At 32.9% G+C, this 27,214-nt stretch overlaps 2 protein-coding genes across 2 annotated transcripts; one reads left to right on the plus strand and one right to left on the minus strand.

Annotated features, from left to right (window-relative positions):
* Positions 1-1,229: 1,229 nt before the first annotated feature.
* On the plus strand, positions 1,230-16,062 carry gnsa (glucosamine (N-acetyl)-6-sulfatase a). The gene is given in 14 exon segments (NM_001030208.1): positions 1,230-1,516; positions 1,647-1,706; positions 5,260-5,466; positions 5,565-5,630; positions 7,105-7,203; positions 7,291-7,458; positions 7,538-7,620; positions 10,374-10,492; positions 10,579-10,682; positions 10,798-10,899; positions 11,075-11,185; positions 11,270-11,380; positions 14,735-14,895; positions 15,146-16,062. Coding segments are annotated over 14 exon segments (1,617 nt in total). The 5' UTR covers positions 1,230-1,366; the 3' UTR covers positions 15,222-16,062.
* A 3,567-nt stretch (positions 16,063-19,629) lies between these two features.
* Positions 19,630-27,157, minus strand: zgc:194209. Its single transcript, NM_001130792.1, has 9 exons — positions 26,976-27,157; positions 25,105-25,194; positions 24,429-24,550; positions 23,854-23,952; positions 23,235-23,387; positions 21,489-21,601; positions 21,250-21,410; positions 20,514-20,712; positions 19,630-19,863 (listed from the first exon to the last, which is right to left on the minus strand). The coding sequence occupies exons 1-9, from the start codon at positions 27,128-27,130 to the stop codon at positions 19,657-19,659; spliced, it is 1,299 nt and encodes a 432-aa protein (NP_001124264.1). The 5' UTR covers positions 27,131-27,157; the 3' UTR covers positions 19,630-19,656.
* Positions 27,158-27,214: the final 57 nt, after the last annotated feature.

Below are 27,214 nucleotides of genomic sequence, written 5' to 3' on the forward strand. Positions count from 1 at the left end.
TGTAAACATTTTGTAAAGTGAGCGTTAGTTTTTTATTATTAACTTCACAAAACAGTATAATACAACTTAGAATACAGTAAAAGATAACAGTTCTTTTACACAATAATCAAATTAGATGCACAAGATAAAGAGCAAAACCAAAATAACAAATAAAAATTAAAAAAATATTTATTTTTTAAAAGTTAAAAGACATAATGCAATAAAAAAGATATAAATATTAAAGTAGCATGAAAGATCTCATCTTATTTGCTCAAGAAAGAAGCACATTTCTTATTTTCAATTAATCTAAGCGATTTAATTAAATGTTCTATTTCACATAGGAAGTCTATTAAGATTGGATTTTTTAAGGATCCTCTGTTTGTGAAAGTTAAATTTCCCAGCAAGTATAACAAAGTTCACAGTGGCTTCGTGGACGTTAGTTTTATTTTTTTATTTTTTAAATGCAAGAACGATACATACAGAACAATGCCAGAGATATACAAAAATGAAAAGTATATAAAAATATATAGAGATACAATAACTCAATAAGTAAAACAAAATAATATAACAAAAGATTTTTAAAAAATATATTACAAATAAATAATGCTGGGCCTTGCTAACTCACAATAACTTAAAAGTGTCAAACAAATATACAGTTTTAACAGCTTTTTTGTTTGTAATCTCCTTAATGGTATTTATATAAATATTTAGTTCATTAATTACCACTAAAAACAGAGGTTTCTGATTGCTAAATTTACAACGAAGCATATGAAACTTGGTAAGCATAATCACAAGATTATTCACATAAGCTTCACTTTCCAACTTCTTATCGTATTTCCAAAAACTAAAATTAACATATTCATACAGTAAAAAAAAATTTGTTGGCCAACTAGCCAATCCCACAGTGACGAAGTCTTGGCTTATAAATATAATGAGCCCTACGTGACTAGACGCCACAGAAAAGCAAGTGGTGCTCGCTGCAGAGCCATTTGAGGAGAGGTGAGCTCCAGAGAGGGGGAGCTTAAGCTTGAGCTCCACCTTTTTTGCACTTCTTCTACGAGTGATGTCACTGGGGGTAGGGTTAGGGGTGGGGTTGGTGTACGCATTAAAACAGCTTACAGGAGGAGGAGCGAGAGCTCATGCTCCCCCTCTCTGGAGCTCACCTCTCCTCAAATGGCTCTGAAAAGTAACGGTCAACGTCACGACGTCTAATTAATATTCATAACAAACAGAAGCGTCGCCATAGTACGATTCGTAATTTCGTACACTAGACAAGCTAGCTGCTCCAGCGCAGGAGCTATTGCTAAAACAATATTTGATGCATTTATCGCAGGGGGAGATCCTCGTTTAGGTCATGGCTCCGTTTGTTTTTAATTCGGGATCAAACATGGTGTCAGCTCCGTTAGTGTTTCTTCATTGTATTATTGTCATCTGCGCCACTTTGCATTGTGTCAATCTGGCCGCTGCTAAAACCAATCCCAAACCGAATATAGTTTTAATCCTGACCGATGATCTGGATGTGTCCATCGGCGGAATGGTGAGGATGTTTTCTGGAGGAAAACGATCTGATTGATCGCGATGTGTTCCATGTTATTTACTGTATATCTGTGAAGCAGATCTGCATCATCATCATCATCATCATCATCTTGCTATTTGTCGTTAAACAGATTCCTTTAGTCAAGACTAAAAAGCTGATAGGTGATGCTGGAATTACCTTTACAAATGCGGTGAGTACAAAATACAACTGGATCTGTTCAAAACAAGTGGTAAACTCCATAATGCATTCAACATCTGTATACGAGCTAAAGTAATATGTATAGGAGCAGCATATATCACTGATATTATTAACAGATTGAATGCAGTTTATTTGAATTAATCATAATCTAACTAATGTTTGCTCGAAAACACTGCAAATTTGATTAAATTCAGGGTAAAGTTGGATTTATATTCGCACATTCGGACTTTCTCCTTCATATAAATTTAGAAAAGTGTTGTTTACAAAGTCTAAATAGAGAGCAATCATATTTGCAGCCGATGACTGCCAAAATACAACACCATTCACAGTCAATTAAATAGTGCTAATGTTGTTTTGATGTCATAATTGCATGCAATTTCAGACAGAAATATTCAAAGTAGCATGGTAAACAATATACAAACCTTGCACAAGTTGTTACTTTACCTCAGTTTTTATGAAACCAACACATTTATGCTCTTTTGTTTGACATAAACAATCTGAAATAATGTGGGTCCTGATACACTTGTAAAGTTTGGTTCATACACAAAAATAGAGCATTATTTATTTGTATTTATTTAGTTCCCTTTTACGGCCAACCCATTAGACAGCACATGATTACAGTATCTACAAAAACATTTTAAATTACAACATTAGAAAATTAAATAATAAATTAAAACAGTTCCAGCTTTTCTTCATCTGGCAAAAAATGTAAACTAGCCACGTTTAGCTACATATTTTCAGCTTTAAAGTGAAAACGTTTGCCTGTTTTCTTCATAATACTTACTAGTGCTCATTTACTTACCTTTGGGTTGTTCCCAACTTTATCAGGAGTGGCCACAGCAGAATGAACCGCCTACTAGTATTTGTTTAGGTGGCGTTTGTTATGTTTTGGGTGCAGTGTCTGTTCAAACTATTGTTTTTATAACCTAAAAGGTTTGCGCAAGAGTTCATGTAAGCTGTGCAAACACTAAGCTTTGCATTAGTTAACAATAAACGTGTTCTGTTAACTACATAAACGTAAAATGAAACTAAATTCTTAAGTTGCACGAGTATCTTTTAGGCAATAGACGAAAACATTTTCCTTTTTTGCCAAAAATCGATATAGTATTAAGTAAAGCTCATGTTCCAGAAATAAATAGAGTACATTTCCTACTGTAAACATACCAAAAGTGATATATTCGGTAGTCATCTGAAGTAAATCGGGTTTTTCAAACTTGTCCTGAGACGAGTGTCCTTGATGAAAGTTTTTAATCCACTTCAAATGTAACTTAACCCTTAGGGTTTCAGATAATTATATCTCTGCCAAATATTGTCGTTTCCTAACAAACCACACATCAATGAAAAGCTTATTTACATTCATCAGCTTTCATATGATGTACGAATCTCAATTTCTAAAAAGTGACGCACACTGTATGACTGCTACTATGCAAATAAATACATTAGGGCTGCACGATATTAGAAAAAAAACTGACATTGCATTATTTTCATTCACTGCAAAATATATTGTGATATGAATGCAAGTTCAGCAGATGACTTGAATAGCTTGTAAAGAATTCATATCATAATTTTAGATCAATTGTGTTGATTCTGCAGGGGAGCGTATCGGCATTAAATATCATTTAAAAAACAACAAGCAAAGTTAAATACAACAGAGAAAAGATGCAATAAACAATGATTTATGATCAGGTCAAACAGTATTCAGACGCAGAAATGAAATGATCATCATATAATAACATTAATAATAATAGTAACATTGTTTTAATCAATCTATAATCTACAATTAATCTATAAGCGACTTACATTTAATGTCCCCAAATGGCTTAAATTTGCTTAATCCTTACAGTCAGGTCTTAAAAACACATGCAAATAATAACTTTCACCCATGCAGACACGGGGAGAATATGCAAACTCCATACAGAAATGCCAACGGACCTTGCTGTGAGGCGACAGCGCTACACACTGCGCCACCCTAACTGTAATGTCTGGTCAAATATAATCCCAACTACACTGCAGATCCCTGCGATGTGATCAATGCCGACTCGCACATTGCTACTGAAACGATAGATGGTGCCGCCCTAAAATATACAAATATACTACAGAAACCATACTAAAGTGTGTTCTCAAAATAAAAACTAAACTAAGAAAATCATTAATAAAAGTTTACCACATCTTCTCCTAACTCTTCTCATCATGTCTCTTTCTCTCTCTCTGAAGTCAATTGAGGCTAATGGAAAATAGTTTTGTGATTTATGTTTTTATTTTCTTCCCTTGTTTATTTCTGATTTTAAATTGCAATATGGGATCTGAATATATTTTACCAGCAACTTTTACCCTTGAAAAGTTGGAAAATTTGACTTTTATGGGCATTTGTAATAGTTTAAAGTGATGTATTGTCTGTGTTGGTGTTGTATAATACACTCAGAATAAAAGGTACGAGAGCTGTCTTTGGGGTGGTACCTTTTTAAAAGGAACACATTTGTACTTAAAGGGTTCTTATTGGTACCTCAAAAATATATATATATTACATTGTATATTACTACCTAACCATTTTAAGAGGAAAACTTTTGCACTTTTTAGGTACTAATATGTACCCTTAAGGTATTAATATGGACCTTTTAGATACTAATTTCTACCTTTTAAAAAGGTACCACCCCAGTGACAGCTCACGTACCTTTATTTATAAGACAGGGCTTCTGCAGGTTTCATTGAATTAAATTTAAGACTTTAAGACATTTTTAGACCATTATGAAGGAAATTTTAGACCCATAAAGAGCTAAAGGCTAAGAAGTTTTTCAAATGGCCCAAATGGAAAATAACTTTATTTGCCCAATCAAATAATAATAATCATAATTTAATAATACAATAATACATTAATAATAAAAATTTAAATATGTAAGATTTTATATATTAGTCAAATATTTTAAATATTGTGTAAAAACAAGCAAGCTCTACTTGTATCTATACACTTTTCCAAGATAAACTTTCTGTAAAATAAACAAGAACAAATGTTTTATAAGTTTTATAATAAACTAAATCTACAGTATGCACAACATTCTGTCCAGGTCAAGATCCTCAGCAGTAAATACATGAAGAACTGTTATTGTAAGGAAAATATTTAAGCTATTATGATAAATAGAGTTAAAAATGAATTTTTTTTAAATAAAAAGTTTTAATGATTGTTGGTGATTGTATGGGGTTTGTCCAGATTTGGTAGCAATACATCAACAAGGGAAAATAAAGACCTGTTAAAAAATATTTAAGTCAACACAACACAATATACAGTAAATTTAAGACTTTTTAAGGCCTTAAATTTGGATTTTGAGATTTAAGACATTGTAAGACTTTTCAAGACCCTGCAGAAACCCTGATAAGAGTGTAGGCTACAAAAAGCTTGTAATAAACTGTCAGTACATTTTCTGTTATTTTACAGACTTATTTCTTTTTTTAAATTCTTGTAAGACATGAATAAATTAGTCTTCTTTGTTATCATTAGCGTATCAAAGACGACCTAAAAGTTAAAGTCTCTTTCTCTCTCTCTCACCCAGTTTGTGGCCAGTCCTTTGTGCTGTCCCAGCAGGGCGAGTATCCTGACAGGCAAATACCCTCACAATCATCACGTGGTGAACAACACGCTGGAGGGAAACTGCAGCAGCACAGCATGGCAGAAGGGCCAGGAGCCCGACGCTTTCCCAGCCTTCCTGCAGAAACACGCCGCATATCAGACCTTCTTCGCTGGGAAGTATCTGAATGAGGTGAATGAGATGCTGGAAAATCAGTATTAAAGTCTCTAATCGCTGACTGGACATTATTACCTTCAAAAATCTGAACCATGTGTGTTTCTCTGCTTCAGTACGGCAGTAAAAAAGCTGGAGGAGTCGAGCACGTTCCTCTGGGCTGGGATCACTGGTTCGCCCTGGTAAGAAAACTGGGGGAAATATTCGGATGTACATTTTATTTGTATTATACAGAGTAATGCACAGTATGACATGCAGTGAAATGCTTACACAACCCTCCGTGATCTTAAAATAACAACAATAATAATAATTGATTGTTTTTTTGTTTTGTTTAGTTTTTAAAACATGCACATCCTTTTATTTTTTATATTTTGTTAATGCAGCAAGGTTATTGTTCTTAAATAAAACTGTGATAGTATTTCAATATTTACAGACTGAAAATAAATATACATGCATATGGTAAATAATAACAATAACAATAAAAATTACGGACACAGAAATAAAAGCAAATATAAAATATTTAAAGACTCTTAAAATAGAGTATGTGGCGGAAAAGTTTAAAATGTAAAAGATCTGTCTGCGTGCAAACAGGAACATAGACGTGTTTCTAGCAAATAAGAAAAACAAGAGCATGTATAGTATATGTGCAAGTAACATTTAAGAATGTATTTCACCAAGCTCACTATTTCATATAAAAAATAACCTAAATCTGTCTGTAATAGCATGCACAAACTTTAGACTGATTTAGAGGCCCTGAATCTAAAGTTGAAGACCTTTTTAATGATTTATTATTAGGGAGATGATGACAAGCCCTTCAATCTTTCCCATCAGAGCTGAAAAACACCCATTATAGCTGGATCGTTGAGAAAACAAACAGCAGCCTAAAACACAGCATGCTTGTGATGTTTGGGTAGTGCAACAAATCAAGCAGATGATCCATGCTTGTTAGTTATTTTATATATATATATTGTTATATAATATTATTACTTGTATTTAACATTGGTTTAAATGAACCAAATTAAGTTTTTATTCATCGAAAAATTTTACATTTTTACAATTAAGTTATATTTAATGTTATTATTATTATTATTATTATTAAATTACATATAAAAATATCTTTACTTTAATCCAGTTTAATAATTTGATTTTGTATAGTAATTCTCTAGACATGTTGTTTGGAGTGAAATCTTTATGATTAAAACATGATATTTTAATGATTTAAATGTTTTATTTATTTAAACTTAATTTAAATATATTATTTATTTTTAGCTGATTAAATTGTTGAAATTATTATTAACACAAGTATACAAACTAAAATAATGATGTATAACACTGATTCAACGACACACCAAGTTTATCACATTTTAATAATCAAACTTAAATACTTTTAAAGATTAGGTTTTTCATTTATATTCTTATTTAAATTTGTTTTAAATCTGATTAAGTATTTTTTAAATAAAATATTTATATGTTTAATTTATAATTTTTTATTTAATAGCATTTAAATATAATTTAATTGGTATTTTATCACTTGCTTATTTTCTTTCTTTTTATTTTATATTTAATGTGCTGTTTTACTAAAGTTAAATATTTGCATTATTTATTTTATTTTAATTATTACAATGACACATTTTTCCTATAAAACTGCTCCTACAGGAGAGAAACTCTAAATATTACAACTATACGCTGTCAGTGAATGGCAGGGCGCAGCGGCACGGACAAAACTACAGCGAGGATTACCTTACAGATGTCCTGGTAGGAGCAGATCTTGTGTTTATGAAATTACAGAACAGCGAATGATCTACCTGAGTTAGTGGCTCATCCATGTCTGATTCCATCCAGGCCAATGTTTCCATCGACTTCCTGGAAAACAAGTCAAACCGCAGGCCTTTCTTCATGATGGTGTCCACACCGGCCCCGCACTCGCCCTGGACGGCCGCTCCGCAGTACGACAGCAGTTTTCCTGACCTCAAAGCTCCACGAGACCCCAACTTCAACATACATGGGAAGGTACAAACCTCAAGTGTCTTCAATATACTGACTGGGTGTTTATTTTTGCTTATCTGACAGCGTTTGAACCACTTTTCAGGACAAACACTGGCTCATCAGACAAGCGAAGACGCCCATGAGCAACTCTTCAGTCGAGTTTTTGGATAACGCCTACAGAAAACGGTACTATATATATAAAATTTTATAGCTGCAAAAGTGTGGTTATTAGTCATTTAAGTCTTCTTGAATAAACCTTTGAGGGTTTGTTACAAATTTGCATATTGGCAGTCTGTGATTTTAATTGGCTGCCTGTAAACAGCATCTGCTTTGACCCTCAAACACTGAAGTTGAAAGTTGAAGCTGAAACTAAGAGTTTCATTGCTCCATTTGACAAATCGGAGTAGAGTTGGACCAATCAGAACAAAGTAGGGATATCCGACCAATCAACAGAGAAGGTCCATCTGCCTAATCAGAGTAGAGTGGGACCATCTTACCAAATTTGAACAGCATAGCGCCATCAAACCAATAAGAGTAGAGGTGGGACTATCTGACCAATCATAAGAGAGTAAACAATGGGTCATCAGACCAATCAAAGTGCAGTGGGACCATCTGAGCAACCAGAGAAGGTCCCCCAAAGGGCCATATAACCAAATAAGAACACAGTAGGGCCATCGGACCAATCAGAACAAAGTAGGGCCATCAGACCAATCGAGGTGTAGTAAGGAACCCATTTGGGCAAATGGATGCACAGAGCCGTCATACCAATCACAGTAGACTGAGACCATCTAACCAATCAGAGTAGTGTAGGATCATCTGACTGATCAGAGCAAAGTAGGGCCATCAGACCAATCAGAGATGTGTAGAGCCAGGTGGCCAATCACAACAGACTTAATCATCTAAACATATCAGAGCAACGTAAGGCCATCTGACCAATCGGAGCAGAGCCATCAGACCAATCAGAGTGGAGTAGGATCATCTGTCTAGTCACCACAGACTGAATCATCTAAACCAGTGGTTCCCAACCTTTTTCTTAGGGGCCCCCCCCATGAACATATACAAACATTGGAGCACCCCCACCATATAAATACTCTTGCACGCACACACATATGTACTGTATATATATATATATATATATATATATATATATATATATATATATATATATATATATATATATATACACATACATACATACAGTATGTGTGTGTTTGTGTAATATTAATATATAATATGTATACAAAATATAAAATAATCAGTTTTAACTTGTCTTGGCCTTCAATAAAACCAAAATTTAGGTAGGCTTTGACATACTGTCTAATCTTTTTCTTCACCTCTAAAGAATCATTGCATTTGCGTTTCTCTGCCATTTTTGTTTTGATTTTGCCTTTACGAGAAGTTGGACAACCACATTGCGCAAGTGAGCAAAATTTAAATAATTATTTAAAGTTATTTATTTTAATTATTTTTACTATTATGTTGGAATTTTAAGCATGTGTTTTGATTTTTTTTTTTGGTACTTAAAAATACATATATAATAGTAGGGCTGCTCGATATTGGGAAAAATCATAATCACAATTATTTTGGTCATAATTGTAATCACGATTATTCAAAATGAGTATCAGAAAAAATACAATAAAATTATTAGCGCTCCTGAGAATTTTTTTTTATAAATATTTCCCAAATTATGTTTAACAGAACAAGGAATTTTAACAGTATTTCCTCTAATATTTTTCTTCTAGGCTTATTTGTTTTATTTTAGCTAGAATAAAAGCAAGTTTAAATATTTTGAAAGCTATTTTAAGGTCAATATTATTAGCCCCCTTAAGCAATAAATATTTTTGATGACTTGCCTAATTACCCTAATTAAGCCTTTGAACTGCACTTTAATCTGAATGCTTGTATTTTGAAAAATATCTAGTAAAATATTATGTGCTGTCATCACAGCAAAGATAAAATAAATCAGTAATTAGAAATGATATATCAAAACTTTTATGTTCAGAAAAAAAAACTTCTTTCTATGAAACAGAAATTGGGCAGAAAAAGTTAATATTCAGCTAATATTCAGGAGGGCTAATAATTCTGACTTCAAGTGTATACATACAGTTATTTTCCAGCCTGCAAAGGAAAGAGAAATAAATACAATTAAATAAAAATATTAAACAAACTGCTTTAAGCATCTTCACTGTAAGAAAAACACTTTAGCTACAAAAATCCTTCAGAGAAACATTTTCTCGTTATGTTTGATTAATGATAAAACAGGCGGCAGCAGGAATATTTCGCGCTGTCTCTTTAATGGTTTCTCTTTCACGTCTTTTGATTCTCAACTCGTTTGTTTATTACACAAATGGGGGCTAATATAAATAATCACGAAACACCGCGTTTTGACACCTATTTGACCATTAAAGCGCTCACGTTAATGACTTTAGATGTCTGCGCTCCTCTGCTCGTCTCAGTGTGCGAATGAGAGCGAATGCTGACTGGCCGCATGCTTCTGGCTGCGTGTGCGTGCTGCACACACACATTCGCGCTTTTAAGAGCAACGCGTGCACAGCTGGAAAGGTGGCGGTATATGATGCATATAATCGTTTATCTTGATTAATGCTTTTTTTATAATCGTTTGAAATCGAAATCGGATTTTCGATTAATTGTACAGACCTATATAATAGTGGAGCATTTTTATGCCTTTTTCTACCTCAATACTTATCCTCTCCCGCGCCCCCCTTGTGAACTCTGGCGCCCCCCTTAGGGCACAGTAGTCTCTCAGAAAGGCGGAGTTTCGAGTGAGCAGACTTTTGAAGCAAGCGTTTCACACTGAGAGAAAAGAGCTGACGCTACAGTGTATATTTAGACAAAAATGATCTGTATTTTTAACTTGGGATGGTTTATACTTAACGTAAAGCTGCATAATAGGGATGTAATCTGTTTTGATCCACTAGGTGGCGCACTTTACTATCAGTGGACGACCTGGTGGAGAAGCTGGTGAGAAAGCTGGACATCAGAGGAGAGCTCAGCAACACCTACGTCATTTTCACCTCCGACAATGGATATCACACAGGTACACCAGGATACACTGGATCAGACATGGTTATTTTTTTATTTTAGTGACTTTTATTTTGTTACATGTGTGTTTGTTTCTCTCAGGCCAGTTTTCTCTGCCGATGGATAAGAGGCAGCTCTATGAGTTTGACATCAGAGTTCCTCTGCTGGTGCGAGGGCCGAATATCAAACCCAATCAGACCAGCCCGGTAATAAAAACAAGCTCTTTTTTAGATATATATAAATAAAGAAATATATTTTGGGAGTAATTTAGAGGTATATTTGTTTGGTGTGTCAATAATAATGGATCTTTTGTGTTGTAAGTTACCTATAGCAAATGTGGATTTGGGTCCAACAATTCTAGACATCGCAGGATATAACGTCAATGACACTCAGATGGACGGCATGTCATTTCTTCCTATAATGGTACGTCCTGTTTGAACTACAGTAAATGGAGGTAATACTATCGGTCATTTTGAGCTTCGTGCAAAGGTTTTCTTGCTACATGTCCAGTATAATGACCTTGTTTTGAGCATAAATTAGGGTTTGCCTTTGTTTTGTGGCTTGTGTGCTTGGATGTGTGTGTGTGTATGTGTTTTAGGTGGGTGAACTGAACAGCAGTGTGTGGAGGTCAGATGTACTGGTTGAATATGAAGGTGAAGGCCGTAATGTATCAGATCCCGCCTGTCCTCTGCTGGGCCCCGGGGTCTCGGTGAGTGTCTGTGTGCTGCTGATATATTTCTGCATTAAAGTCACCTTAAATAACGAGTGCTGAGACTGAGTGCTTTCTTTACAGGAGTGTTTCCCTGACTGTGTGTGTGAAGACGCCTACAACAACACCTACGCCTGTGTTCGCACTGTGTCACCGAACGCCAACTTACAGTACTGTGAATTTGATGACAACGAGGTAAAAAACAAAGCGAAAAGAAAAGTACTAACTGATAGTAATAATACAATGACTAAAACAACTTAAATATTTACATTATGCAGTATATAAGCTCTAAATACTTTAAATATTTCATATAAATATATGGTGCTTTTGTAATGTAAATATATATATATATATATATATATATATATATATATATATATATATATAAATTTTTATAATTAAAATATAAATAATTAATTATTTACCCAGTAATGGGTTGCGGCTGGAAGGGCATCCGCTGCGTAAAACATATGCTGGATAAGTTGGCGGTTCATTCCGCTGTGGCGACCCTGGATTAATAAAGGGACAAAGCCGAAAAGAAAATGAATGAATGAATGAACTAATTATTTTTTATATGTATAATACATGTCATTATGCTATGTATTATACAATATTATTATATTATAATACATATTATTATTTATAATGTTATTCTATAATTTAGATTATAGAATCATGTAATATTTAAGTAAATTAAACATGTTTATAAAATATAAATTTTAATTTCAATATTAAGTTTGTGTGTGTGTGTGTGTGTGTGTGTGTGTATATAATATTTTTAATATAATTTAAATGCACTTTATGATGTTTTAAAAGGTTAAAAATATATAATGTACACGTTATATATTATTTTGTAAAAAACCCATCATGTACACAATTAAGTTTATTTAATGCATAGCATATTGAAATTCTGATTACATTATAAATATTCAAACGATTATAAATTAATACAATAAAAAAACTAAAAAATTTTATTTTAAAAATGATCCATTTAATTTCTTAATAAAATGTCATTATTAATATAATTTTAAATAAATGCAGTATACATAATATTGTGAATAAAATATATGTATGAATAAACTGGCAAACTAAGCATAAGTTATAACAGTTTTGTAATATAAATGAGCAATATCACACGAGTAGCAGTGCGATATGGCTGTATATCGGCACTGGTGGGAGGCGTGTGTTGGCACAAGACAGCAGGCCGAGTGCCTTAGTGCCCCCACCAGTGCCGATATACAGCCATATCGCACTGCTACGAGTGTGGTATTGCGTTTATACAACAGTTTGACGGCCTAATTGTGTATGTTAAAACAAAATAAAACATGGAGAGTCTCAAAAACCCTTTTGTATGAGGAACTACTTTCTTCCGCGTTGGATTCAAATCATAAGCTGACAGTTAAACAGCTGAGCAAGCATCTGTTAAACTTTAGATCTGTAGTGTCTGCTTTTTGCTGGCTGTATGTGGGGTAAAGATATTGCAGAATATCGCACGGCTATCAGCCAATCAGATTTGAGAACCAGACAGAACTGTTGTATAAAATATTATACAGACATACAGCGGAACCAAAAGTTCGTCTTTCGCAGGATCACGGTGCTACATAAATAAATGAATCATAAATATGAACACAACCCTGGACATAAGAGCTGATTTAAACATATGCAGTTGAAGTCTGAATTATTAGAGCCCCCTGTATATTTGTCCCAATTTCAGTTTAACAGATTTGTTCACCACATTTCTGAACATAATAGTTTTAATAACTCATTTCTAATAACTGATTTATTTTATCTTTGCCCTGATGACAGTAAATAATATTTGACTAGATGTTTTCCAAGATGCTAGTATTCAGCTTAAAGTGACATTTAAAGACTTAACTAGGTTAATTGAGTAGGTCATTGTATAACAGTGGTTTGTTCTGTAGACAAAAATATAGCTTAAAGGGCTAATAATCAGGGCTTTACATTAACACCCGCAGAATGCGGGTAGATTTCAGCTTTGGCGAGTTAGACAAACACCCCCACTAGCCACTATGACTGGTTGAAAATAATTTTTAAATTGTAGTTTTCCTAAAAGCAGGGTTCGACAATATAAGGATGGCCCAATATGCGTGCAAATGTGATCTTAGAATCGAGAAGTAAAATAATTGTGATCACGCGAGCAGAAGAAAGCAACCCTGCTAAAAAATCCAGCTTAAACCAGACTAGGCTGGTTGGCTGGTTTTAGCTGGTCGACCAGGCTGGTTTTAGAGGGGTTTTGGCCACTTCCAGGCTGGTTTCCAGCCATTTCCAGCCTGGTTTTAGCTGGTCAGGCTGGAAAATGACCTGCTAAATCCAGCTAAAACCAGCTTGACCAGCCTGGTTTAAGCTGGACATAGCTGGTTTTGGCTGGGCTCCCTGCCTGGCTAGGCTGGTCAAGCTGGTTTTAGCTGGATTTAGCTGGTCATTTTCCAGCCTGGCCAGCTAAAACCAGGCTGGAAATGGCTGGAAACCAGCCTTGAAGTGGCCAAAACCCCTCTAAAACCAGCCTGGTTGACCAGCTAAAACCAGCCAACCAGCCTAGGCTGGTTTAAGCTAGATTTTTCAGCAGGGAAGTGAATACCGAATGAGAGGATGATGATCAATAGCGCTAACAGCTGATGTGATGCGCCCGAATCGTGAAGCAACCGTGTCTGGAACAGGTTCTGGAAATGCAACTGTCATCGGTTCTCTTTCAAATAAACTAGACAAATAGTGATGAACATGCAGCCGCAGTCCTGATGCTTTTAAGAGCTCAAAATGTGTCTTTTTGTAAGCAGCACCGGTTGCTTTCACTTTGAACAGATTATTAAATTGCATAAAGTTAACCGTGCGCATGTGATCATTCTTTCATCATCACACACGGTATGTTTCACCTGCTTTCATCTGCTTACGGTTTTATTTGCTTTCATTTTTGTTAAAATGGTTTAATTATCTGTTTTACAATATTGCTTTAACGGGAGATGACCTCTCCATTTATGTGCAGTTAACTGGCGATCCGAGAGATCTTTAGCCAGGACAGATTACTGTGCATATTTTGGATACATGACAATAGTAATTTTTTTTAAAAGTCAATTGCTTTTCTTTCTTTTTTAAAGAAATGTCTTATTAAATAAAAAGTATAGTGTACAGCTATATTTTGCTTGTTCTGACACATTCAAAATTTGTGGCTAAGAAATAAGTTAGTATTTGTAGCATGTCAACATCAAATTTATGCATGTAAAATATATTTTCCCAACAACAAAATTGTGGCTAGTGAAAAGCAGAGTGGCTAGTAACATTGGAAAACTACTAGCCACAGTGGCCGGTGATTAAAAAAGTTAATGTAAAGCCCTGCTAATAATACTGACCTTAAAATGGTGTTTAAAAAATTAAAAACTGCTTTCATTCCAGCCGAAATAAAACAAATCCGACTTTCTCCGGAAGAAAAAACATTATAGGAAATATTGTGAAAATTTCCTTCAGCTTTATACATGACTAACACACTGGAATGAAATATATGTTGTAATATAAGCTCACCGTCTTTGCTTGCAGGTGTTTGTGGAGGTCTACAATCTGACGTCAGATCCGTTTCAGTTGAGTAACATCGCCAAGAGCATCGATCAGGAGGTGCTGGAGAAGATGAACCACCGGCTCATGATGCTGCAGTCCTGCTCGGGACGCTCCTGCAGAACGCCAGGGGTCTACGACTCACGGTCACTACCTAAAGCACACGTCTCAAATAACACCAGGACTTAATTTAAAATCCCTGGTAGCCTGAATAGAACGGACATTACCTAATAAACAAATACATACATTTACTCATATATAGGCTATATAATGGCATTCATTCATTCACTATAGGGTCCATATATACTTTTGACTGACCACATTTGAATTATTTTTATTTATTTATTGTGTTTATATAGGCTGAAAAGCTCACTTGCTCCGGTGTGTCCTCTGCAGGTTCAGGTTTGACCCTCGGTTCATGTTCAGCAGCCTGGTCCCGCACAGAAACAAGCGGCGGCAGATGCTGAAGTAGATCGGATGAGACGACGCAGGGTGCAGAAAAGACGATGCCTTCATATCCTGACGCTCGGTAATAAAGAGACGAGGCCATTCTGGAGCGTCCAGGGTGCAAAACACACTGCAGACACTTTCAGACAGGACCACATGCTTCATGTCCTGACAAAACACACTAGTAGATTTTCAGCTTTATATTTTTCTCTCATGATGAATAATTACATTACACACACACACACTGTATTTGTGCGCAATTTATAGGAATAGCTCACCCAAAACCATGAAAACTGGGTGAAGGTTACCTATAAACGCAATAACACTCCCTCACCTTTTCAGTTCTGCTCTCTGATCAAGTCAAGTGTTGTTTAGCATTTCAATTTCTGTCCTTTGAGTGTGTTTCTGAGTGAATGAGCCAAAGCTGTAGATCACAGCAGCAGTAAATGTTACATTTACATCTGTTTAATAACTTGTTTGGTTATTTTATGAGGGAATTTATCATGTTTTTGTGGTTTATTCACTCAAACTTGAAGCGTGAAGGGATTGTTTTTTTCTTTCTGACTACTCAACGATCTTGGATCGAGTTGGTAATATCTCAAATCACAGAAATAAATGATTAGACAGGCATATTTTTCCATGATATTTCATTATCTATATCTGTCAGTCAAGCACTTTTTAGTCTGTGATCAACATGTTTATTGCACATAATTCTTTCGTTATGTTTGTTTGTGGCATTGATATGGTTGGTGAGTTTTTGTCTTGTGTGTTTGATTTGATAAAAGCATTCGGAAATCATGTTTTTGTCTGTATTTTAACGAGGATTTTTCAATAATAAACAGGACAAAATGTGGTTTACGATTACATAAGTGTCAAATAATGGAATGGAAATGCAGTTATGTTTATGATACAAATTGAAATAAAATATTTGTTGAAAATATAAGTATGTATATTAGTGTGATGCACAACTATGGTGTTATTCAAAGGTGTAGTTTAAAAAATGTATATTTATTAATTTATATTTATTTACATATATATATATATATATATATATATATATATATATATATATATATATATATATATATATATATACACAATTTATTATATTATCATTTTATTTATGTTTTTTATTAGTTATATTAATGTTATATATAAAATGCATATGTATATTAGTGTTATAATTTTTTTTAAATCTATATAAAATACAAAAACATTTTAATTTATTTTATTTGTATAAATTATAAATATATAAAATATAAATATTTCATTAAAATATTATAATTATATAAATTATATTTTTATATGATTTGATATATAAAAATATCTAAAACATCTATAAATTTGCATTTATTTTGCATTTATTTTTATGTCAGCTTATTTGAAATCTATAAAATATAAAACATTTAATTTTTGTTATTTGTTTTATTTTTTCTAAATTATAAATATATAAAATATAAATAATTAATGTAAATATTATAAATAAATTATATTTTAATATAATAATTTTATTAACATCTTATTTATAATATTTTATGTACATTTTATATAAAAAATATAAAAAACTAAAACATCTACATTTATGCAGCTATTCAATGCAGTTATTTTTTAAACAAATATAGAGAACATTAAATACAGAAAATCATTAATTAATGAAATTATATTAAACAAAATACAGTTAAAATAATTATAAATATAATGTCAGCTCATTATTTAAAATCTATATCTATAAAATATATTTACAAAATTATTATTATTTACTTTATTTTATAAATTATAAAAATCTATTATAAATATTATAAAATTATAAATTTAGGTAACACTTTAAAATAATGGTCCATTGGATATTGTATTTATTAACATAAACAAGCATTTAGTTACATATTTATTAAAGTATTAGTTCATCTGAGTTAATGTTAGGTAACGTTATTTAAGTTAGTTCATGTTTACTCACTGTCCTTTAAAAAATGTTAACAAGCACAACTTTGGATTTTAGATTATTTAAAATCTATACCTATAAAAACTTTATTTATTATGGTTTATTGTTTTTATATATAAATTCTTAATCTATAAAATTTAAATATTATAAATACTTAAATTATGCTTTGATATAATTTATTATTTTTTTTATCATCATTTATAATTATTTATATACATTTTACATATAAAAAATCTCTAAAACATCAATAAATGTATGCAGTTATTTTTTATTTTAAAAATATAAAGAACATTAAAATACAGAAAGTCATTAATTAATAATATAACTACACAAAATACAAATAAAATTATTATACATATAATGTCAGCTTTTCGTCAAGGCAGCATTTTATTTTCATTTTAATACAGTTTCAAGAGTTCACACTTAGATATTGCTTGATAATAATAGCAGGTTTGGCATGTTGTCCCATGAGAGAACCCTGAGCTTGGAGATAATTGAGCCCAGGGCTTCCGTCTGGTTAATGAGCATGTAAGGGGGTCCGAGATCAGGTAGATCTCGCAAGCTCCCCCTGGTAGAGGAGGTAAAGGAGGAGATGGGGTGAATGGGGGGTTCTTTCAATTTGAAGATTAGGGCGTGAGGCAAGACAGGCTATTTATAATGAGTTTGGAAGAATCTGATTGGTTCATTAATGATTATAGATAAGGGACCAGCTGCGATCAATCATATCACGTGCTCCTCTTGAAATTAGTTTATAAAACTTCATTTAATTTAGCACAAAAATAACTAAATTAAGTGAAATAAACATCAGGAAGTAAATTGACGCTTAAACTAATAAATGATCAAATCTAATATTAAAAATAAAAATTAAATCTTTAGTTATAGCTAACTAAAACAATGATCTCAGGCAAGACAGGCTATTTATAATGAGTTTGGAAGAATCTGATTGGTTCATTAATGATTATAGATGAGGGACCAGCTGCGATCAATCATATCACGTGCTCCTCTCGAAATTAGTTTATAAAACTTCATTTAATTTAGCACAAAAATAACTAAATTAAGTGAAATAAACATCAGGAAGTAAATAGACGCTTAAACTAATAAATGATCAAATTAAATCTTAAATTTAAATTAAAAATTAAATCTTTAGTTATAGCTAACTAAAACAATGATCTCAAATCAAACTAAATATTAAAAATAAAAATGATTACACATTTCTGATTGGTTATTTAACTTGAAGCATTAATAATAACTAAATAGACAGACATAATCAAACAAACAGCAACTGAAATTATAATAATTATAGTGGTTGTCAAGATAATTTGTTTTAAATTTCCATTTGATTTCACTTGTACCATAATAACAAAACTAAATCTACTACAATTAATAGCATTACAGTAATTAATGCATTTAAAAATGAGTAATAATAGTATTACAAATACAAGTAGATGGATGAAACTCTCTCACAAATGATCAGTTGAAATGATTCGAAATGACTATTGAATGCACTCATGTTGTGCAGTTATTTTTGCAGTTGTCGTTGCAAGAAAAATTAACAAATGATCAACAATCTGTGTTTGGCACCAAAACACAATCTTCAGTTTTAAATGAAAGCATTATGCTTTCAAATGGCCAGTGTGTTTGACAGTGCACAGACATATGCTCCAGCGTCTCCCGTACAGCTAAAACATCCGGATTAGACAAACTACAGCAGCTTTGAAGGATCACTTCACTTCCAGAAGGAACATTTATGATCATTTACTCACTCTTTAGTCATCCAAAATGCTATTTTTTTCGGAGGAAAACATGCAGGACTTTTCCCATATAGTGCACTTGAATGGTGCTCAGTGGTTTAGACTACAATTTCAATGGGTCAAACTTTGTGAATGGCCTTTTTTTTAGGGGAATGACCTTATCTAAGATCCTTATAAGATCTTTATTCCTCAGCAGAGATCATTTAGAGATTTGTCCACTTGCAGTTTGTATATTTAAACCACTGACAACCATAAAAGTCCACTGTATGGAAAAATATATGAATTTGTCTGGGATTTCCCGGCATTCCTGCACCACTTCAACACTGACAAAGCAGTTTTAAATGGACAGACCACCCAAAAATAAATCAGTTTGAAGATATTTTGAAGAATGTTGGAAACCAGAAAATCGCCAGTAGCCATTGACACCCATAGTAGGTGATGATACATACTATGGAAGTCAATAGATGGTGCAAAACATTCTTCAAAATATCTTCTTCTGCAGTTTGCATAGTCAAAGCACAGAGCACCATAGAAGTCCACTATAAAGAGGAAAATCCTGTGTGTTTTACCCCAAAAATGTTATTGATTTAACTGATGAAGGGAAGAAATTAACATTTTGCTTGACGAGGGAAATTTTGCAGAGGACATTGTCATTCTGGAAGTGATCTAATGCTTTAATTGCATAATTCACAGTAGTTTTGCATGATTCACAGTACTGTAATGCGTTGTTGAACTCATCTCATTGCGTGATGAATGCACAGTTGTGGTGTTCAGCTCCACTCATCCAGCACTGGCAGGAATGGCAGATCGGTGTTGCCCAGATAGTAAACTGTCCCGTGCTGGAAGACGTCACTGACGGCCCATGTGAGGTGTCCTGTGGGGTCATGGAGGCTGTCGATCACCTGTCCCGCAGAGTCCAGCTCCAGAACCACTCCGTACTTTGGCAGGAGGAGATCGTACCAGCTCAGAGGAACCAGCTGAGGGATAGATCAGGATATAAAGTTCATCTTGGCACTCAGAAATGAACACAGCCGGCTTTATATCACTGGGCCTCAATTAGTCTTAAAATGTCAAGGTGTTTAAGACAATTTTATCTGACAAACAGGAATAATAAGCAGACATCTCTATTCTCACAATGAGTTTCTGAGTTTTCTCAATCCAGTTCGTGATTCGGCATTTTTAAAGCATAGCGCATCTGTTTTGAAGCACTTCACCTCAAATGTTATTTGTTCTCCAATTTTTTTAGAAGTTAACTTTGACCAAGAAAAACATTTAAACACATAGACAAACTATATACAAAATTCATTTTAAAAAGATATTTTTTCCAAGAAAAATATACGATTTATATTTTAGTTTGAGCCCGTCCACTACTCAGCTGTGCGGGTGAATGATATTTGGTCAGTGGAAAGTAAGGATTTAATTAATGCTTTACGAAACGTTCACAATCTTCTGTCATATTTCAGCAAATTTTTTAATATGTCATAATTTAAAAGATTAGAAGGGGCGGTGCTGGATTTGTGTGTACCCAGGAATAAAATCCTGCAGGCGCCCCTGACATAAACTACAATATATTACTTAATAAGCTACTCATAAAACACTGACTCCAGCGTGTTTAAGACCTACCCACCTTCACTATGGCACGTTTAAGTGCAGGATAGGGACCGATCAGATCCAGGAACGGCGGAAAGAGGCGACCGGCGAATCTAACAGTGGATATTCCTACTAAAAATGTGCCTCGGTCACTGAGCCGGATGTTATCAGGGTAACCAATCATGTTGTTCAGGACGACCTCCTTCATACCCGCTTTCGGCCCCTTCAACCAGAACCTGGGGAACAGCAGAAAACTTGTGTTATGAAATATAATAGGTGGGCTTTTCTGTATGTGTCTCTTTAAATGCAAATGAGCTGCTTCTTCCCGCCCCCTTTCCAAATATTGGAAACTCTTGATAATTCATTCATTCATTCATTTTCCTTCAGCTTAGTCTTTTTATTCATTAGGGGTCACCACAGCAGAATGAACCGCCAACATATCCGGCATATGTTTTACACAACGGTTGCATATCCAGCTGCAACCCAGTACTGGAAAACACACATACACACTCATTCAAACACATACACTACAGCCAATTTAGCTTATTCAATTACTCAATAGCGCATGTCTTTGGACTGTGAGGGAAACTGGAGCACCCGGAGGAAACCCATGCCAACATGGGGAGAACATGCAAACTCCACAGAGAAATGCCAACTGACCCAGTCGGGACTCGAATCAGTGACCTTCTTGCTGTAAGGAGACAGTTCTAACCACTGAGCCACGTTTCGAATTTACTTACTAACTTTATTCAGTACTGTGCTTGAACTCTTACTTGATAATCCGTCCGATGCTGGTTTCAGCCAGAAGCAGAAAGTCTTCATCAGGTGAGAAAGCAAATCCATTTGGCATATATAGAGAATCCAGCAGCGTCCGAACGCGACCGCTGGTGGGGTCAAAGGTCAGAAGGCGACCCAGACGATTCGTCTCCAACACCTGAGGGCAGAACCGCCTTTAGTGCAGGGAGTACTACAGCTTTTGTATGTTTGTTTTTATTATTTAAAGTACGATGACCTCATATCGAACGTGACGTCTTCCCCATTTACTGCTGGAGTCGGTGAAGAACACAGTGCCGTTTTTAGAAATCTCCAGACCGTTCAGAAAGCCAAAGGGAATCCCATCAGCTCCTTTTGAGAAGAATGAGACACGGCTGTTTGTTTAGTTAATTATAATGTATTGTTTTGTGATATAAGTTAGTCAGAATTATTAGCCAGCCTTCACATTTTTTTTTCTTTTTAAAATATTTTCCAAATGATGTGTAACAGAGCAAGGAAATTTTCACAGTATGTCTGATAATATTTTTTCTTCTGGAGAAAGCCTTATTTGTTTTATTTCGGCTAGAATAAAAGCAGTTTTAAATTTTTTATCCATTTTAAGGTCAAAATTATTAGTAAATATTTTGGGCAACTTTGAAGATGTTTATTGTAAAGTGTGTAACATTAATTAAAATGTTGTAACATTATATATATATATATATATATATATATATATATATATATATATATATATATATATATATATATATATATATATATATATAATAATTCGTTATTATTTATATATTTATATATTAACAAACCAATGTCATAAAAATAAAACAAAGTACATAATAATAATATGATTATTAATGTTACAAAATAGTAATAATATCAACTTATATAGTGACTTTCTTGAACTCAGTTACACTTTACAATAAACATCTTCAAAGTTGTCCACAATATGTTCTAGGAAACTAAAGTTACTAATCAAAATTTATATATATATATATATATTTGTATATTGCAGTCGGAAATTTACAATACAGTATGTCTTGATGGAGATGATCTAAAAAAATAATACTAAAAAAAAAAAACAATGTGGGCATAAAATAAAAAATTATCATTTTGACTCAATACAATATGTTCTGGCAAATCATTTAAATTAGGGCTGCACAATATTGTAAAAATCTGACATTGCAATATTTAAACTTTTAGTGATAAATATTGTGATATGAATACAGTTTCCCCCAGATGGATTAAATTCTCTATTTGACTTTTTCTAGGGAGCCCAACAAGTATTTATGTACATAAATTGAGTAATCTCAATGCAAATTACTTCGGGTTGCCTTGTTTCTAGTCCGAATATTTAAAAAAATACAATTTGTTTTTTCACTTTCAGAAATAATAAGTCAAAATTAAGTGAGATTTTCCTTAAAGCAAACTAAATAATCAGCCAGAGGGGTGAGCAAAATAATCCTATTTTAGGTTTGAAATGCAGATATTTGGACATGAAACAAAACAAAAAAAAAATCTACCAAACCAAATCTACCATTTTTTATAAATGTCAAATAACACTATATCATCTTCAACAAAATAATAAATAATTTAATGCAATTAATCTTTGTTGCGCCTCCTAAAGTCATAATTTCTTGTGCCCAAATGTTTTAAACTTTCTTGAAATTCTCCGTGACAGGTCTTAAAAACATATGCAAATGAAAAACCTTGACTTTTATATAGTTAATCTAAAGCAGTGACTCTAAAAGTCCAGACTCAACATTGTAAATCCTGCGATGTGATTATTGCACATGCGCACATATTGCATAATCGATGCTGAAACGATATATTGTGCAGCACTAATACAAACATATCCATCCAGGGTCACAAACACACAGAATATATTTAAAAAACGGCCAGTCGATGATGTGCACATAGCCAAAGCAACCAAAATTAGGTGAAAAGCTCTTTTTTGGACACTTTTGAGAGACTCCAGATGTTTACAGACCGTCTTTGCTGGAATGTAGGAGTGTTTTCTCTCCGGTCGAAGGGTCGACTTTAAACAGGCCGTAATAAGAGTCTGCCACAATCAGCTGCCCGTCCCGGTCCAGCCGCAGGCCATGAGGACGACCACAAACAGGCTCATAGTCTGTACTGAAGCCTAAACGAACAACACAACAGACATGTTTCCATCCAAAGAACTTAACTGAATATATATAGGTAAAAGTGCAATAATGTAAAAAAAGATGTGCAAATAAAGCAGGGTCTCCATCAGTCCAAGAGAACAAAATCATCACTTCCTGATAAACCGGCAGCAAATATCACAGAGAGAAGGTTTTCAGAGTGTTTTCTACTCTCGAATTGTTATATTCATTTATATTTCTCCTAAAATCATCTTTATTTACTTTAAACTATTCAAATTTTATAGTCACAAATGTTATTGCATATCTGTCAGACGCTATACAGCACAACCCTGACGAAGGAAAGCTTGTTAGGGATGAAGAATAATGTACTGATGAAGACTTCTGCATTTCTACAACACTTGACTCTTTGTGAATCTCTCTTTAGCGTGTCTGGCAGCGTGAACGCCTCCGTAACAGAGGATACACATTTTGGTGTGGATTTACCACATTGGGGGATGTTCTGGCCCATCTGTGTGATGAACTTCAGGGATTCGTTGTTGATTCTCCAAAGCTTCCCGTCGACAGTGCCTGTGTAGACGTTTCCTGTGATTGGAAGAAGCAATGACACTTAAACTCCAGTGTTATTTTGGCAGTTCCGCCTGGATTTTGCCAAAACATAGCTGTTTTTGTTGTGGTTCACATCAGGGATTTCTCTTCATGACCAAAATTATTTATTAACTTGCAGTAACACCATGATAAAAATATTTAAAACATTGAAAAGATTGTTCCAAAAGCACTCACTAATAGCTGAAAATGAATAAAACTGTCACTATTTTGTAAAACAACATTTCTTAAAGTCAACATGCAACTGCAATTCAGAACTGCACATGTTAAGGGATAAAACCATCCTGTATCGTCATAGTATATAGATATATAGTAATCTGCCTTGATTTAAATAAGTTCAAAACCTGCATTTCTGAAACACAAACAGAAAACAGTAACACCATGATAAAAACATGACATTCAACATGACATTCATGACATTCAAACAGAAAACAGCACAGAAACTGAAATCTCACCATTCTGGTCAGCGGTGAACGACTCGGGACCTTTGAGCTGACCAGAAAACAGTTTTCTGCCTCTCTGTAAGCGCGTGTTCACCGCTAAAGGGCCCTCGAGAGCCGGCGGAGGATCCTCGAATCTGAAAAACACACACATACAGGTGAAGTCAGAATTATTAGCCCCCCAGTATATATTTTTTCCCAATTTCTCTCTAAAAGAGAGCAGATTTTTACATTTCTAATCATAATAGTTTTAATAACTCATTTCTAATAACTGATTTATTTTATCTTTGCCATGATGACAGTAAATAATATTTGACTAGATATTTTCAGGAGGCTAGTATTCAGCTTAAAGTGACATTTAAAGGCTTAACTAGGTTGATTAGGTAGCAAGTTAGGGTAATTAGGCACGTTATTGTATAATGAGGGTTTGTTCTGTAGACTATTGAAAAAAAATTGCTTAACGGAGTTAATAATATTGACATTAAATGTTTATTTATTTTTTTAAACTGCTTGTATTCTAGCCGAAATAAAACAAATAAGACTTTCTCCAGAAGAAAAAATGTTGCTGTGAAAATGTCCTTGCTCTGTTAAACATCATTTGGGAAATATTTGAAATAGTGTAAATTAGTACAGGCCCTCTCTGGAGATCAGTTTACATCAGAGTAAAGAGATTTGCTGTGGAAATACTCACATGTACGGCTCAGGATCAATAGGAGAGGGAATGAGATAAATTCCAACTGCAACGGCCAACAATACGACCTTCACTGAACTCTGACTAAGCCTGAGGAGATCAAGAAAGCAACCTTACATTTTACAAATACATCCTGTAAATATATTAAGTTCAGGGTTATTTTACATGTCAACTAATCTTCATGTGATTTTTGCTTTAATAGCAGAAATGTAATGCGGTCAGTATTATATTATATTATATTATATTATATTATATTATATTATATTATATTATATTATATTATATTATATTATATTTTTTAGAATAATTAAAATTTTATAATAAATATTATATTAATTATATTTTATTTTATATAATATTATATAATATTATATTATATTTTTATATTATATAATATTATATTTTATTTTACTATATTAATTATATTATATTATATTATATTATATTAAATATATTATATTATATTATATTTTTTAGAATAATCAAAATTTTATATTAAATATTATATTAATTATATTTTATTTTATATTATATTATATAATATTATATTTTTATATTATATTTTATTTTACTATATTATATTATATTATATTATACTGTATTATATTATATTTTTATATAATATTATTTTATATTATATTATTTTATATTATATTATATTATATTTTATTATATTATATTATAACATTTAATAACATTAATATATTTAATAATCAATACATATTATATTTAGCCATGTAAATATGACATTAAACTAAATATTGTATTATATACATGCAGATATGGCAGAAACAATATTTTGAGGCAGTTCATACATTCACAAATACATATAACATTAATCTTTTTATATTTATATACTAAATAATCAATAAATATTATATTTAATCATATAAATATAACATTAAACTAAATATAGAATTATATACATGCAGATATTGCAGAAAGGGTATTTTGAGGCAGTCCATATACAAAAATACATATAACATGAAAATTTAATATATAAATGTTATTAAAATAATCAATAAATATTATATTTAATCATATAAATATTAAACTGAACCAAATATGATATTATATACATGTAAATATAGCAGCAATGATTTTAAAGCACTCCATATTAGCAAATAATTAATATTTTTGATAACATTTATATATTAAATAATCAATAAATATTATATTTGATCATATAAATATCACATTAAACTAATCTGGGTATTATATACATGCAGGTATATAAAAAAGATATTTTGAGGCAGTTCATACACACAAATACAAATAACATGAATATTTTAATAACATTTATATATTTAATAATCAATAAATATTACATTTAATCATATAAACATTACATTGAACTGAATATATGATATTATAGACATATTGCAGACATGATTTTAAAGCACTCCATATTAGCAAATACATAAAACATTAATCCTTTTAATAACATTTCTATATTAGATAATCAATAAATATTATATTTAGTCATATAAATATGACATTGAGCTAAATATGATATTATATACATGCAAATATTGCAGAAAAGATTTTAAAGCAGTCCATTAGTAAATAAACAAGTCCATGAGGCAGTCCATTATAACAAAACACACATGCTCTCAATCAAAACTACTTCAGAAGCTGCAAAAACAATGTCTTATTCACACAAAGCTGTTGAAAGCACACGGTGTTGTTCATAAATAACGCAAATAATCCGCATTATTATCGTCGCATTGACTCGAGTGGGGTTTGAGAATGTGAAGTGCAGCACAGCATGAAAACACGACGGCGTTTACACAAAGCGAGCGTTTGTTCTAATATCACGCCCTAGTTCTTTTAAATATGATATTCAGGTTTTGTAATATGTGTAAACTTACATGGTTGTGTGGTAAAGTCGTTCGGACTGCAGTATAAAGTTCAGCGTTTGCTCCCGGGCGCCATGAAAGAAGACGCGCTGCTCTCCGCGATGAGTCAACGTTGATCCATCAGCGATAACTTTAACAACGGCGGGTTCACGTAAAGGACACTTCATTCACACATGTGCGCCTGCATTGAGTAAAACCTGGCCTCTCTCTAATTATTTACAGTTTAGATACATGGTGACAGCTAGTAGATG

Source organism: Danio rerio, chromosome 4 (assembly GCF_052040795.2).
Source record: "Danio rerio strain M-AB ecotype USA chromosome 4, GRCz13ab, whole genome shotgun sequence".
NCBI classification, from domain to species: Eukaryota; Metazoa; Chordata; class Actinopteri; order Cypriniformes; family Danionidae; genus Danio; species Danio rerio.